Source organism: Nematolebias whitei, chromosome 11 (genome assembly GCF_014905685.2).
Source record: "Nematolebias whitei isolate Nwh7 chromosome 11, NemWhi1, whole genome shotgun sequence".
NCBI lineage: Eukaryota > Metazoa > Chordata > Actinopteri > Cyprinodontiformes > Rivulidae > Nematolebias > Nematolebias whitei.
Window position 1 is genome coordinate 5623825 of NC_056508.1, and position 14409 is coordinate 5638233.

A 14409-nucleotide genomic window follows, 5' to 3' on the forward strand; every position below is an offset into this window, starting at 1 on the left:
TAAACTGTTTGATATATATATATTTATAACTTTATCTTACCAGGAAGAAATCCCTTGAGATCATTAATCTATTTTACAAGGATGTCCTGGACAATATGGACATATTGTGGTAGTAACCAAGACTACTGACCTACACCCAATCACACCAGATCTGTGATTTACACTTTGCCATTAAATATTAGAGTCAAACACTTTGGCATTTACTATTACAGTCTGTCTGATCTTGGCTGTTTGACTGTGCACATTTGTTGCCAACAGAACATGAACCAGTCCAACTGTACGTTCACAAATCAGGTTTTACAGGTGTGGGGCTGAGTGTGACGTGAGTTGGACAGGTGTGGACCAACCTACAAGATCTGAAGAGCCACATATAGTAAGAACTATCCTGTTGGTTCCAGGAACATGTTTGAACTGACAGGAACTAGTTCAGTCAGATTTTCAGCACCACCTTGATCGCTTAGTTTTTGTAGACAAGTTTTAAAAAGTTTGATTATTACAAAGTTATATTACTAATTCAGATGCATACATTTTTTATCTCAGCATATTTTTTAGGTTATATATACCGGTATGTGTGTGTTGGGCTTAAAATCATTAGCGGTTGCAGGGAGCACAGTGAAAGTTGGTAAATGGACTGTACTTATATAGCACCTTTCTATCTGAGCAAGATACTCAAAGCTCTTTACAACAATCTGTGCCTCATGTACCCATTCACACAGCACTCTACTGGGTCTATACAAAGATAATTGAACAAGTCATTCTAAAGAGACTAATCAGAGCTTTATCACATTCAGACACTGATGGGACACACATCAGAGGCAACAAGGAGTTCAGTGTTTTGCCCAGGGACACTTCAGCATGTGACTGCTGGTGGATTCGAACCCCCAACTCTTGCATTGGAGGACGACTGCTCTAACCACTCAGCCACAGCTGCCCAGTTGAAGTGGGTTTGAGCATTTCATTGGGTGCCTAACAGTTTATTTTTCTGTCTTGTATCTTCCTAATATAAAAGCATCACAGCTGTGAAAGACCCAGAGACAAAGTTTTTAGATTGAAATCAAAACGGAGACAACAAAGATCAGCAGAAATAAAATAACAGAGATTTGACCAGAGAAAGGGATTCAGACATTTGTTTGGATGTTGCGGATGGTTTGACATAAAGAAATTTGTCACTGAACCAGACAAATATTTTTTAAGTATAACTTTAAATCTGAGGATTGTTCCTAAGAAATATGGTTATTAATTTAGGCTGTGCTGTGTTTCTCTTTAATTTAATGAATAAAACAGCAATATATAATAATATACAATCCTGAAACATCATCACAACATTTTGTACCTGAAACATCCTTTTGTCTTTTGTCCATTTGGCTGCATAAAGGATCTGTACAAACAGTCTTTAATTAAGAGTGCAATACTCTTTCTCCACCATGTCACATGATATTCAACAACACCTCTTCTAGCATTTACTGCATTGGCCCGAATCTCTGCTGTTCTCATTACTCTCCAAAAACACAATCATATCATAGCAGAGCCCATTCAGCAGTCCTGTATGCGCTAAACTCCTCCAGCAGGTTCTGTAATGTTGGGGCTTTGACACAGAAGGCTCCATTCAGCACAACTCTGCACTGCAGTCCAAACTACAGACCAGCCTTGTTGAGAGGAACCTTTGAGCGTCTGAAAAAACATGGTCTATTCTAAAGAGTTTGGAATTAAACATAAGACAGTGACAGATAAAAGGTTCCCTAAACTAGTTTATTGTCTTCTTAGATTGATGGACAAGATACAACAAGATCTCAATAATACAGTGTTCCTGTTTGGTATTTGGAATCCACGCCCTCTGCTGTGGAGGTGCATTACATTTCATGATCCTACTGTGGTTTTATGTACCAATGCCATTAATCACAATCTGTCCCTAAACCCCTTTGGATGAGTCATAACTGACTGAACAGTTATGATCACAATATTCTACTAGAGTCTGGAATATGATATTGGGATTACAGGAATGGCTCTAAATTGGTTTAAATAATATTTATATGATAGATTCCAGTTTGTAAATGTAAATAATGAGTCTTCTTCATAATCCAAAGTTAGTCATGGAGTTCCTCAGGGTTCAGTACTTGGACCAATAATCTTTACCTTAAAAATGCTTCCATTAGGTAAAGTTATTAAACAGCATAGGATAATTTTTCATTGTTATGCTGATGATACACAGTTATATTTGTCCTAACAGAGCACTTCGCTCTCAGACTGCAGGCTTACTTGCAGTTCCTAGAGTTTCCAAAAGCAGAATGGGAGGAAGATCTTTCAGTTATCAGGCACCTCTCTTGTGGAACCAACTTCCAGTTTCTGTCCATAGGGCTGACACATTGTCCAGTTTTAAGACTGGGCTTAAGACTCTCCTTTTTGATAAATCCTGATATATAAATAACTATATCCTAAATTTGGTATAGTTAGGGTTGGCTTGTTATGCTGCCATAGGTTTACACTACTGGAGGACACATTGACCTAATTTCTTAAAAGGAATTGTTAAAATTGAATAGTTTTCATTTGATACCATTTCTATCTTAGCATGTGATTCTCGACCTGCCATTGTGTATCTGTTCCTACCAAATTCAGCCGGTTGAAGCAGATGGCCGCTTGTCCTGAGGCTGGTTCTGCTAAAGGTTTCTTCCTCATGAGGGAGTTTTTCCTGTCCACTGTCGCCTTCATGCTTGTTCAAGATGAGAGTTCTGTGATGGAGTTGAACTCAAAGCTGCTCCTCAGATAAATAATGTTAAATTATTATTTTTATATATGAATGTTTCTGTTCAGTGCCCTGAGATGACTTCTGTTGTGATAAAAAAAACTGAATTAAATTAAATTAAATTGAATTGAATTAATTTATGTGTGTAAGTATCCTCTTAGATTGATGGCCAAGATACAACATGATCTCAGTAATACAGTGTTCCTGTTTGGTATTTGGGATCCACACCCTCTGCTGTGGAGGTGCATTACATTTCATGATCCTACTGTGATTTTACGTACCAATACCATCAATCACAACCTGTCCCTAAACCCCTTTGGATCAGTCATAACTGTAGGGACTATGTGTGTGATAATAAACTAGACTTTGGCCTTTACTGTAAACAGTCCTTTACTCTTTTTATCTCCTATGCCACACTTTGCACTCTTTGTCATCATCACCTTGTTAAGAAAAACCCTTTCGGTAATTACGTAACTTAAAGTTGATATATTAGCACTTACGCAATCACAGGCATGTACTCTTTGAATTTTTCCAAGAAACTTGTGAGTGTGCCAGGCTTATGAAGAATAATCTTCTGTTTCATGTCCTCAGCTGTTTTTGATGGAAGATGGATGCCTCGTCTCCTAAAAGGAAGTACAAAAGAGAAGGGAAATAGTTAAGAGGGCTGTGTTGAAACCTAGTTAAGAAGTTTGTTTAATCTCAGTCCAAAAATAAAAATGTTCTTTTACATAGTTACCAAACAAAGGCAATCAAAGTTATTTTTAAATAGAATATCAAATATTATTCAATAAAACCACAAAAATTCCCATTATGACACATACTTGTAGTAAAAGTAACAAACATATTGACCAACACATTTGATGGCACTCGACAAAATGTAATGTTTTTTAACTGGTTTCTGAATTGGTGACTGCATGTTGTTTATATGACTTTTAAATTTGTGTTTTTCTGATGTAAAGCACTTTGAACTGCATGTGTTGGTGAAATGTGTTATGCAAATAAACTTGAGTAATTGAAACTTGAAAAATAATTGCAACAGAAAGACTAATTTTTAGACAAACTAACCAAAAGTTTAGTTCAAAGATTTGTGTTTGTTACATTTCTTTAAATATAATCAGATTTAATTTGGTGATTTTTCGGTACAATGGGACGCAACTTTTAGACCTATTTTGGTATTGTTGGAATTTGAAATTTAAAAGTGTTTTCAGTCTTTTTCTAACTAGTTCCAACTTCCAGTTTTTGTCTGTGAGGCTGACACATTGTCCAGTTTTAAGACTGTATTTAGACTTTCCTTTTTTATTCTTCCTATAGTTAGGGTCGGCTTGGGTTTCCTGAGCTGTCCCTTAGTTCTGCTGCTATAGGCTTAGACTGCTGGAGGACAAACTGACCACACTTTTCACTCTGCTACTGTCTTCACTTACTCTGCTCAACCTGTTTTGTATTTGTAATTATTTTTACTATCCTTAACATGTGTTTTTGTCTTTCAGATACACCTGGACCTGAACCCACACCTGGACCTATACCTGGACCTGGACCTGGACCTACACCTGGACCTGGACCTATACCTGGACCTGGACCTATACCTGGACCTCCCATTCTGTGTTCGTCTGTCTCTCCTTCCTGTCCTCTCAACCAGCCGGTCAAAGCAGATGGTCTCTTGTCCTGAGTCTGGTTCTGCTGGAGGTTTCTTCATGTTAAAATGGAGTTTTTCCTTTCCACTGTTACCACTGTGCTTGCTCAGGATGGGAGACTGTAACGAAGCCAAGATTCATCTTGTCTGCTGGATTCCTTAGATAGAGAACTTTACTAATTGGCTTTTATGTGAATGTTCCTGTAAAGTGCTCTGAGACAACTTTTTTGTTATATGGAGCTATATGAATAAACTGAATTGAATATTCCGATGCGTGCTCAATAATCCAGGTAGAAAAATCCAAAAAAGTTCAATCTGGTCCTCTGGACATTCAAAAAAACAAAAAATAAAACAAAACTGAATTGAACTGAATTGTTAACTTACACACAATATCCAGATATATTAAGTAAATCTGGAAAATATTTAGAAATTTATTTTATAAAACAGTATCACTAAGAAACCTACTGCTTTGAATTCAAAAAAGTTTGGTTTGTTTATATGGTCCCAATTCATATTTAGCATATTCATAGTCATATTTATCTGATAGATTCCAATATGTACATGTAAATAATGAATCTTCATCATACACCAAAGATAGTCATGGAGTTCCTCAAGGTTCAGTGCTTGGACGATTATTTTTTTTACGTTGTATTCATTCAACTTTTATTTAGACAGGTTAATCCCATTGAGCCTTGGGGACTCATTTACAAGAGAGACCTGATTTATGCTTCCATTAGGTAAAGTTATTAAACAGCACGGGATAAATTGTCATTGTTATGCTGATGATATACAGTTATATTTGTCCATGAAACCCAATGAATCCAATCAGCTACTTAGACTACAAGCATGTCTTCAAGACATAAAAACCTGGATGACCCTTAATTTTCTCCTGTTAAACACAGACAAGACTGAGGTTTTGGTTTTAGGACCTGAGCACCTTAGGAATTAATTTTTCAGTCTTTCTCCCTCCTTAGATGTCATTAATCTGTCCTCCAGCTCTAATGATAAAAATCTTGGTGTTATTTTTGATCAGGACATGTCTTTTATCCAGGCAGCACGGTGGCGCAACTGGTAGAGCTGCTGCCTCTCAGCGAGCAGGTCCTTGGTTCAAACCCCGGTCCAGGGGCCTTTCTGGGTGGAGTTTACATGTTCTCTCCGTGCATGCGTGGGTTTTCTCCGGGTACTCTGGTTTCCTCCCACAGACCAAAAAACATGCATGTTAGGCTGATTGGTAACTCTAAATTGTCCCTAGGTGTGAGTGAGAGAGTGAATGGTTGTTTGTGTCTATGTGGCCCTGCGATGGACTTGCGACCCGTCCAGGGTGTACCCCGCCCCTCGCACAGTGATTGCTGGACATGGGCACAAGCGACCCCCGTGACCCAAAATGGAACAAACGGGTAAAGATAATGGATGGATGGATGGATGTCTTTTATCCTCCACATTAAAAACGTTACTAGAACCTCCTTCTTCCATCTGCGTAATATCACTAACATTAGAAACATCTGATCTAAAGATGATGCAGAAAAACTGGTCCATGCATTTGTCACATCTAGACTGGACTATTACAATGGTTTATTATCTGGATGTCCAAATACTTCTTTAAAACATCTTCAGTTGATCCAAAATGCTGCTGCCAGAGTCTTAACTGGAGTTACTGGGAGAGATCATATTTCAACAGTTTTAGTTTCTCTCCATTGGCTCCCTGTCAAATCCAGAATAGAATTCAAAATCTTACTTCTACCCAGGGGTGGAAGTAACAAATTACAAATACGTTACTGTAATTAAGTAGATTTTTTGGGGTACTTGTACTTTTATGAGTATTTCTTTCAAGTGTGCAATTTTACTCATACTTAAGTACAATTTAGACCATATAACCTACTTCGCTACTTTTAAAATCAGAAGTTGCTACAGAGTACGGACACAATTTGAATTAATATTCAAACCGTTCATCTGCATCTTTGTAGCCAATAAGGCTCTCAGATCATGAACGCACCAATTACCTATGACGTAAGCAAAGAACAACTCTGTAGAGAGTCATTTATGGAGCGAAGATTTGGAGAAAAAGCCAAAATGGAGAAGACAACACTGTCAACAGAGAAAATGACGAGGTAAAGGCTGAGGACGAGTGCATGTGGCCGTACCTGGAGGAATGTTTCATGTACAGAGGGTGAACAGGAGACAGGTCCAGATGCAAACTTTGTTTGATCTCTACGGTGATAGCAGCTTCAAGACTTTATCATCTAATCTCAAAAACATATTGTGGTATACGAGGTTTTACAACTACCAGGTGATATTGCTTTTTTATTGTTTGTATGTGTGGATTATTAGTTTGGCTAAGTATGCAAAGACCTTAGATCTTGTCACTGCCATCAGTTTGTCTGGTACCTTTTTTTTTGTATTGAACATTTTTTGAATTTGTCTGGTACTAAAATAAGACGGAGCTTCTGAGCGTCTGAGAAATGAGCTTTAAATGTAGCTGTTATACACAGTAAATCAAACTGAACGCCTTCTATTGACAACACAATAAAACATCAAGTGGTTAAAAAGTAATTAATACTCTGAGTAGTTTTTGAGAAGAGTACTTTGTACTTTTACTAAAGTATTTTGTAACACCAGTACTTTTACTTGTAATTGAGTACAATTTAAGCAGTGCAACAGGACTTGTACTTGAGTACAAATTTTCAGTACTCTTTCCACCTCTGCTTCTACCCTACAAAGCTCTCAACAACCTAGCTCCATCTTATATTACAGATCTTATTGTTCCATATTTTCCTAACAGAGCGCTTCACTCTCAGACTGCAGGTTTACTTGCGGTTCCTAGTGTTTCCAAAAGCAGAATGGGAGGAAGATCTTTCAGTTTTCAGGCTCCTCTTGTGGAACCAACTTCCAGTTTCTGTCCATGAGGCTGACACATTATCCAGTTTTAAAACTGGACTGAAGATTTTCCTTTTTGATACATTTTATAATTATTGTTGGTTTGTTATGCTGCCATAGACTTACACTACTGGAGGACAAACTGACCTCATCTCCTTAAATGAATTGTTAAAATTTAATAATTTTATATTGATACTATTTCTATCTTAACGTGATTCTTGACCTGCCATTGTGTATCTGTTCCTCCTTCCTGTTCCTACCAAACCCAGCTGGTCCAAACCCAGCCTGGTTCTGCTAAAGGTTTCTTCATCACGAGGGAGTTTTTCTTTCCACTGTCGCCTTCATGCTTGCTCAAGATGAGAGTTCTGTGATGGAGTTAAACTCAAAGCTGCTCCTCAGATAAATAATGTTCAATTATTATTTTTATATATGAATGTTTCTGTTCAGTGTATTGAGACGACCTCTGTTGTGACTTGGCGCTTTATAAATAAATTGAATTGAATTGTTGCTCAACATCCCCAGTGTCTCTTTAAATACCAGAGAAACTCTGCCAGAAATGGAAGATAAAAATTATCTGGATTTGAGTCTTGAGCCAAACTTTACTTGCATGTCCTCACCATAAACATGTTGATATAATATTTTTGAACGTTGACTGAAGGCCAACAGGAATAGGTTAAAGCCAACACATCCCTGTGTCTGTGTTACTTTATCATTTTACATAAAGTTGTTCTGCTGAGCTGATATTATGTGATTCCAAACCACAACAGGCCTATGAACATCATCCTGCTGTCTGAACATGCAGCTTTAAAGCTTATATGAGAACAAGAAGTCATGCTTGACTCATGTTTGCTGCTGGTGTTCCGCATATTGTTTTCCACTATTAAGTGTTTAGCATATTTCTTAGTTTTATGTATTTCTTAGTTTAATGTATTTCTTAGTTTAATGTATTTCTTAGTTTAATGTAGTTCTTAGTTTATATCTTAGATCCTTAGTACTGTTTATTTTACAATTTATATGCTATTGTTGAATGTAACTGGGACCCTGTGTACACAATTTCATTCCACCTCATGTACCACATGTGATGCAAATGAGAATAAAGAACCTTGAACTTGAACTTGAAAAACCTAATGTGAATATGTTAATGCTGTAATAAAACCAAAGTAAATAAACCTACTTGGCAACATCAAGAATAGTCTGCACCCTGATGGCTCCATCGAGGTGTACATGCAGCTCAACCTGTGGATGACACAGAAGATTATGTAGGCAATCAATCCACGTTGTTTCCACACACAAAGATGTTGAAAGAATGTCTGAGAAAGGAAAGAAACAAGTGATGTGGTTGTATTCAAAAATAGAGCTAAAGGAGAGAGCATTTGTGTTGAAGTTTAAAGTTTTGGCTACAGCTCATCATGAATAAAGAATGCATGATTGGGTAGTGTTCACTCGTAATGAAAAGGCCAGGGGTGCCACAGGGGGCAATAAAGAAAACCCTGGCTCTCTTTCTTGAAAGCTATCATTTATTTTGGCAGATGATGCAGATAAATCATTTTCCATCTTTCCCCAGCTGAGAGCCCAGCTTGGACAAGTTACAAAGTTGAAAAACAGTAAATGAGCCTCTTTCTGACAAGAGCTGAAAAACTTCCAGATCCTGCTGTAGCTCTGCAGAACCTCAGATGAACTTGTAATCATTTCTGGACGAACGAGCCAAACATTTCCTAAGATCATACTGAAGAACAGATGTGAGATAAATGGTGTCAGTGAAGCTGTAATTTGTTCTTGGATCTAAGAAAGCACAATCCTTGACACAATGAATAATTTCTGAGAGTTTAAAATAAAACCAATCCAGGGGCGTCTGTGGCTGAGTGGTTAGAGCAGTCGTCCTCCAATGCGAGAGTTGGGGGTTCGAATCCACCAGAAGTGTCCCTGGGCAAGACACTGAGTCCCTCATAGCCTCTGATGTGTGTCCCATCAGTGTATGAATGTGATCTAAAGCTCTGATTAGTCTCTTTAGAATGATTTGTTCAATTAGCTTTGTAGAGATCTAGTATAGAGCTGTATGAATGGGTACATGAGGACACAGATTGTTGTAAAGAGCTTTGAGTGTCTTGAAATAAGATAGAAAGGTGCTATATAAGTACAGTCCATTTACCATTTAATGAGATATTATGCTAACAGACAAATAAGGTTGATGTGCAGCACTCAAGTTCTTCATTGGGAATGATTCTCATCTACCACTACACCAAATTTAACTTGGTATATGTAAATTTGACAAAGCTGTAGTCATTAAGCATTTCCTAAGTCAGTTGGCTATGGAGGCCATGTTCTATCAGACTGACTCTAAAGGTCAATTATTTGCAGATCTACAACCATTGATTACTTTCTTTTTAGTTTAAATAAAGACTATTTAGTGGTTCAAATTTTTTTGGTAACAGACAAATATGCCCCCCCCCCCCCCCCCCCACACACACACACACACAAACGGAAAGAGAGAGCAAGAGAGAGAAAAGGGAAATCACTCTGCTACCTTCAGCCTTCAGTAAAGGTACCGGTAATCAGCAACAATTTGAGTAGTAATATGTTTTTTGTTTGCTTTTCTATCATTGTTTGTTTACAGCATTTTTGCATTAAATCACAACAAACAAACTTTAGTGATACCGTCCTATTAGTTTCACAGATCTGTGAGTCTTTTCCAGGGTGGACAAAATGTTTTAAATGATTTATTTAATCTCCTCCTTGAATCGCCACCTTATCAAGGTGGAGGAGTTTGTGCGCCTGAATGATCCTAGGAATCCTAGGAGCTTTGCAGTCTGGGTAGGGTTTCCCAAAGAAGATCGTTCCTTGGTGACAGGCCAGACAAAATGTGATTCTGAAGACTCTTATGGACAGAAAAAACAACAAGCTCAGTGTCCCTTGCCCAGACGTGGGTTACTGGGGCCCCACCCTAGTGCCACGTCTGGGAGAGGGGCTCATCAGTGAGCGCCTGGTGACAGGGTCTCTTCCCATGGGGCCCGGTCAAGCTCAGCCTGAACAAGCAACATGGGTTTGCCTTCCTGTGGGCCCACAACCTGCAGGAGGGGCCATACAAGTCGGGTGCAAGACTCCATAGGCTGTGGTTGAAGACAGGGGGCTTTGGCACTCTGACCCTGGCTCAATAAAGCTGGCTCTTGGGACATGGAATGTAACCACTCTGGCAGGGAAGGAGCCTGAGCTTATGTGTGAGGTTGCGAGGTACCAACTCAATATAGTTGGGCTTACCTCGACCCACAGCATGGGCTTGGGAACCAATCTCCTTGAGAGGGGCTGGACCTTATTCCAGTGTGGAGTTGCTCATGTTGAGAGGAACTGTGCTGGTGTGGGTCTACGCTTAGCCCTCCGACTTGGTGCCTATATGTTGGAGTTTTCCCCGGTAGATGAGAGGGTAGCTTTCCTGCGCTTTTGGGTGGGGGGACAGGCTTGGACGATTGTTTGTGCCTATGCACCAAATGGCAGTTCAGAGTATCCAGCCTTCTTGGAGTCCTTGACAGGGGTGCTGGAAAGTGCATCAGCGGGGAGCTCTTTTATTCTGTTGGGGACCTTCAGTGTCCATGTGGGTAATGACAGTGTGACTTGGAGGACAGTGACTGGGAGAAACGGCTTCTCTGATCTGAAACCAAGCTGTGTTCTGGTGTTGGACTTCTTTGCTAATCATGTTTTTTCCAACATGAACACCATGCTCGAACATAAGGGTGTTCATAAACAATCTTGGCACAAGGACGCCCTAGGCTGTAGATCGATGATTGACTTTGTAATTGTGTCATCTAATTTGTAACAGTTTGTTTTGGACACCCGGTTGAAGAGATGAACTGACCTGTCAACTGATCACCACCTGGTAGTGAGTTGGATCAGATAGTGGGGGAAGATGCCAGACAGACCCTTCCATCCATCCATCCATTATCTTCTGCTTGTTCCGAAGTCAGGTTGCTGGGGCAGCAGCTTAAACAGGGAGGCCCAAACATCTCTTTCCAAAGCCACCTCTTCCACTTCTTCTGGGAGGATTCCAAGGCATTTCCAGGTCAACTGAGAGACATATTCTCTCCAGCATGTCCTGGGTCTTCCCCGGGGTCTCCTCCAAATCGAACATGCCCGAAGCACCTCCCTAGGGAAGCGCCATCCTTACCAAATGCCCGAACCTGCTCAACTGGCTCCTCTCAATGTAGAGGAGCAGTGGTTATACTCAGAGTCTCTCCCGGATAACTGAACTTCTCACCTTACCTCTAAGGGAGAGTCCAACTACCCTGCAGAGGAAATTCATTTCAACCGCCTGTATCCACCATCTCATTCTTTTGGTCACTACCCAGAGCTCGTTACCATAGGTGAGGGTACAGAGAGCTTTGCCTTACAGCTCAGTTTCCTCTTCACCAGAAAAGACTGGTACAGAGTCCGCAATACTGTAGATGCAGCACCAATCCATCTGTCAATCTCACGCTTCATTCTTCCCTCACTCGAGAACAAAACCTCAAGATACTTGAACTCCTCCACTTGAGGCAGAACCTCAACCTCGACCTAAAGAGAGCAATTCACCCTTTTCTGGGTGAGGACCATAGCTTCAGATTTGGAGGTGCTGATTCTCATCCCAGCTGCTTCACACTCGGCTGGGAACTGCTCCAGTGAGAGCTGAAGACCACAGCATGATGATGCCAATAGGACCACATCAACTGAAAAAAGCATAGATGGAATCCTGAGGCCACCAAACCAGAATCCCTCAGTCCCTGGCTGCACCAATAAATTTTGTCCATAAAAGTTATGAACATAATCAGTGACAATGGGTAGTCCTGGTGGAGTCCAACTCCCTCCTTGAAGGGGTCCGACTTACTACCGGCAATGTAAACCAAACTCTCTCACCACTTGTATAGGGACTGAACAGGGACACTTCGGCATGTGACTGCTGGTGGAATTGAATCCCCAACTCTTGCATTGGAGGACAACTGCTTTGACCACTCAGCCATAGCTGCCTGTAAAGTAATGCCCCTGTAATTGGAGCACACCCTCCGGTCCCCTTTTTTGACGAGGAGAACCACCACCCCAGTCTGCCAATCCAAAGGCGCTGCCCCTGATGTCCATGTGATGTTGCAAAGACGTGTCAACCAAGGCAGTCCTACAACATCCAGAGCCTTAAGGAAATCAGGGTGAATCTCATCCCCCTGTAGCCCTGTCGCCACATAGCTTCTTGACTACTTTGATGACCTCAGTCACAGTTATGGCCAGACCAACTCCAAAGTCCTGCAACTCCACTTCCTCAATGGAAGACGTGCCAGTGGGACTTCAGCTTGACAGCCTCCCTAACCCAGAGTGTCCACCACCGAGTTCTAGGATGGCCACCGTGAGAAGCGCCAACCTTCAAGGTAGCTGTACTCTCCCTTAGAGATAGGGTGAGAAGTTCAGTTATCCAGGAGAGACTTGGAGTAGAACTGCTGCTCCTCTACATTGAGAAGAGCCAGCTGAAGTAGTTCAGGCATCTGGTAAGGATGCTCCCTGGGCACCTCCATAGGTGCTTCTGGCATGTCTGACTGGGAGGAGACCCCAGGGAAGACCCAGGACACACTGGAGAAACTATGTCTCTCGGTTGGCTTGGGAATGTCTTGGAGTCCTCCCAGAAAAGCTGGAAGAGGTGGCTGTGGGAAAAAAAACATCCAGATATTTTTCTTCTTCAAACTAAGAGCTTTAATGTGTGATAATAAACTGTTTTGAGTGAATTTTTTGTGTGCCTTGGCTTCCACAAAAGCTCTTGGAGCGTCACAGCTGTTTCCAGAGACAGAAAAGCTGTTTGACTTGTTTACAAGCTGAGGATATCCTGAACTCACAGCAGTTCCTACAGTCAATCGAGGTACATTATATAATCCTGTACAGATGACAAGCTGTATACTCTTTCTAAGATCAACTCTGAAATTGTTGCACAAAACCATGACTCTGAAAGGAAGTTCCCATGAATTGAAGAAAATATTCTGGACTGACTTCCAGTTCTGACTCATGTGAAGCAACATTTAACCTCCTGTCATACCATCTTTCTCTTTATGTGCATGTTTGTTATAAGTAATGGGCTCCATCTGGGCCATGCTGAAGCAAATACTCTGAAAGCAGGAGATTTGATAAGTTTCACTGGAATATTTCACTGCTCGGATGAAGTGAAAACATAAATTCTGAAATTATCACACTAATCGTCAGTAAAAAATTCACAAACACTTCATCTAATTGAATTGTGACACTATCACGTTATCTTTCTCGGAAACAGCTTTGCCCATCTGGGAATGTGTTAATTTGTCTGTTCCATTAGCAGAATATCTCATGATGGACCACTGAACAGATTTTAATGAAACTTTCAATCGTACTTATTGGATGACATCTACACATTAACTTTTGAAATGACTAAAGATGGCTGCCCCAACAGAGCAATGACTACAACTCTGTCAGCTTTAGAGATATTGAGTTAAAACATGGTGTGGTAGTAGCTGACACTGATCCTCAACGTATGCTTTGAGCACTTACTGATCACACAAGCAAAACAAAACTTCAGCATTAACTGCTACTCTATCTGTTAGCAAAACACCTTATGACCCAATGAATGATTGATGAAACTTTAAGAAAATACAAAGTAATTAATAGATGTAAATCTACAATACAAAAATAGCTATAACCCCTCATAGCCTCTGATGTGTGTCCCATCAGTGTATGAATGTGATCTAAAGCACTGATTAGTCTCTTTAGAATGATTTGTTCAATTAGCTTTGTAGAGATCTAGAGTGCTGTATGAATGGGTAAATGAGGCACAGATTGTAGTGTAAAGTTATTTGAGTGTCTTGAAATAAAATAGAAAAAGGTGCTATATAAGTACAGTCCATTTACCATTTACCATAACTTCTATAGATCTTCAACTAAACCTTGGTGTGACAGTGGCTGACAGACAGTCTCAACTCCAAGCGCTAACATAATAACTATCATCTGATATACTGGAATACCACGAGTCTCCAAACATAAGGTAAATGGCAAAGAGACTGACATTATATAGCGCCTTTCTATCTTATCAAGACACTCAAAGTTCTTTACACTACAATCTGTGCCCTCATTTACCCATTCATACAGCACTCTACTAGATCTCTACAAAGACTAATCAGTGCTTTAGATCACATTC

General features: G+C 40.2%; 1 protein-coding gene across 1 annotated transcript in view; it reads right to left on the reverse strand.

Moving 5' to 3' along the window:
* The window catches only part of ada (adenosine deaminase), a 54218-nt gene that overhangs the window by 20075 nt on the left and 19734 nt on the right, over window positions 1–14409 (reverse strand). Inside the window, exons 2-3 of the mRNA XM_037683783.1 lie at window positions 8419–8480; window positions 3241–3363 (exon numbers count right to left, since the gene is read on the reverse strand). Of these exons, the coding sequence (XP_037539711.1) occupies window positions 3241–3363; window positions 8419–8480 (185 nt within the window). The remainder of the gene's footprint in view (window positions 1–3240; window positions 3364–8418; window positions 8481–14409) is intronic.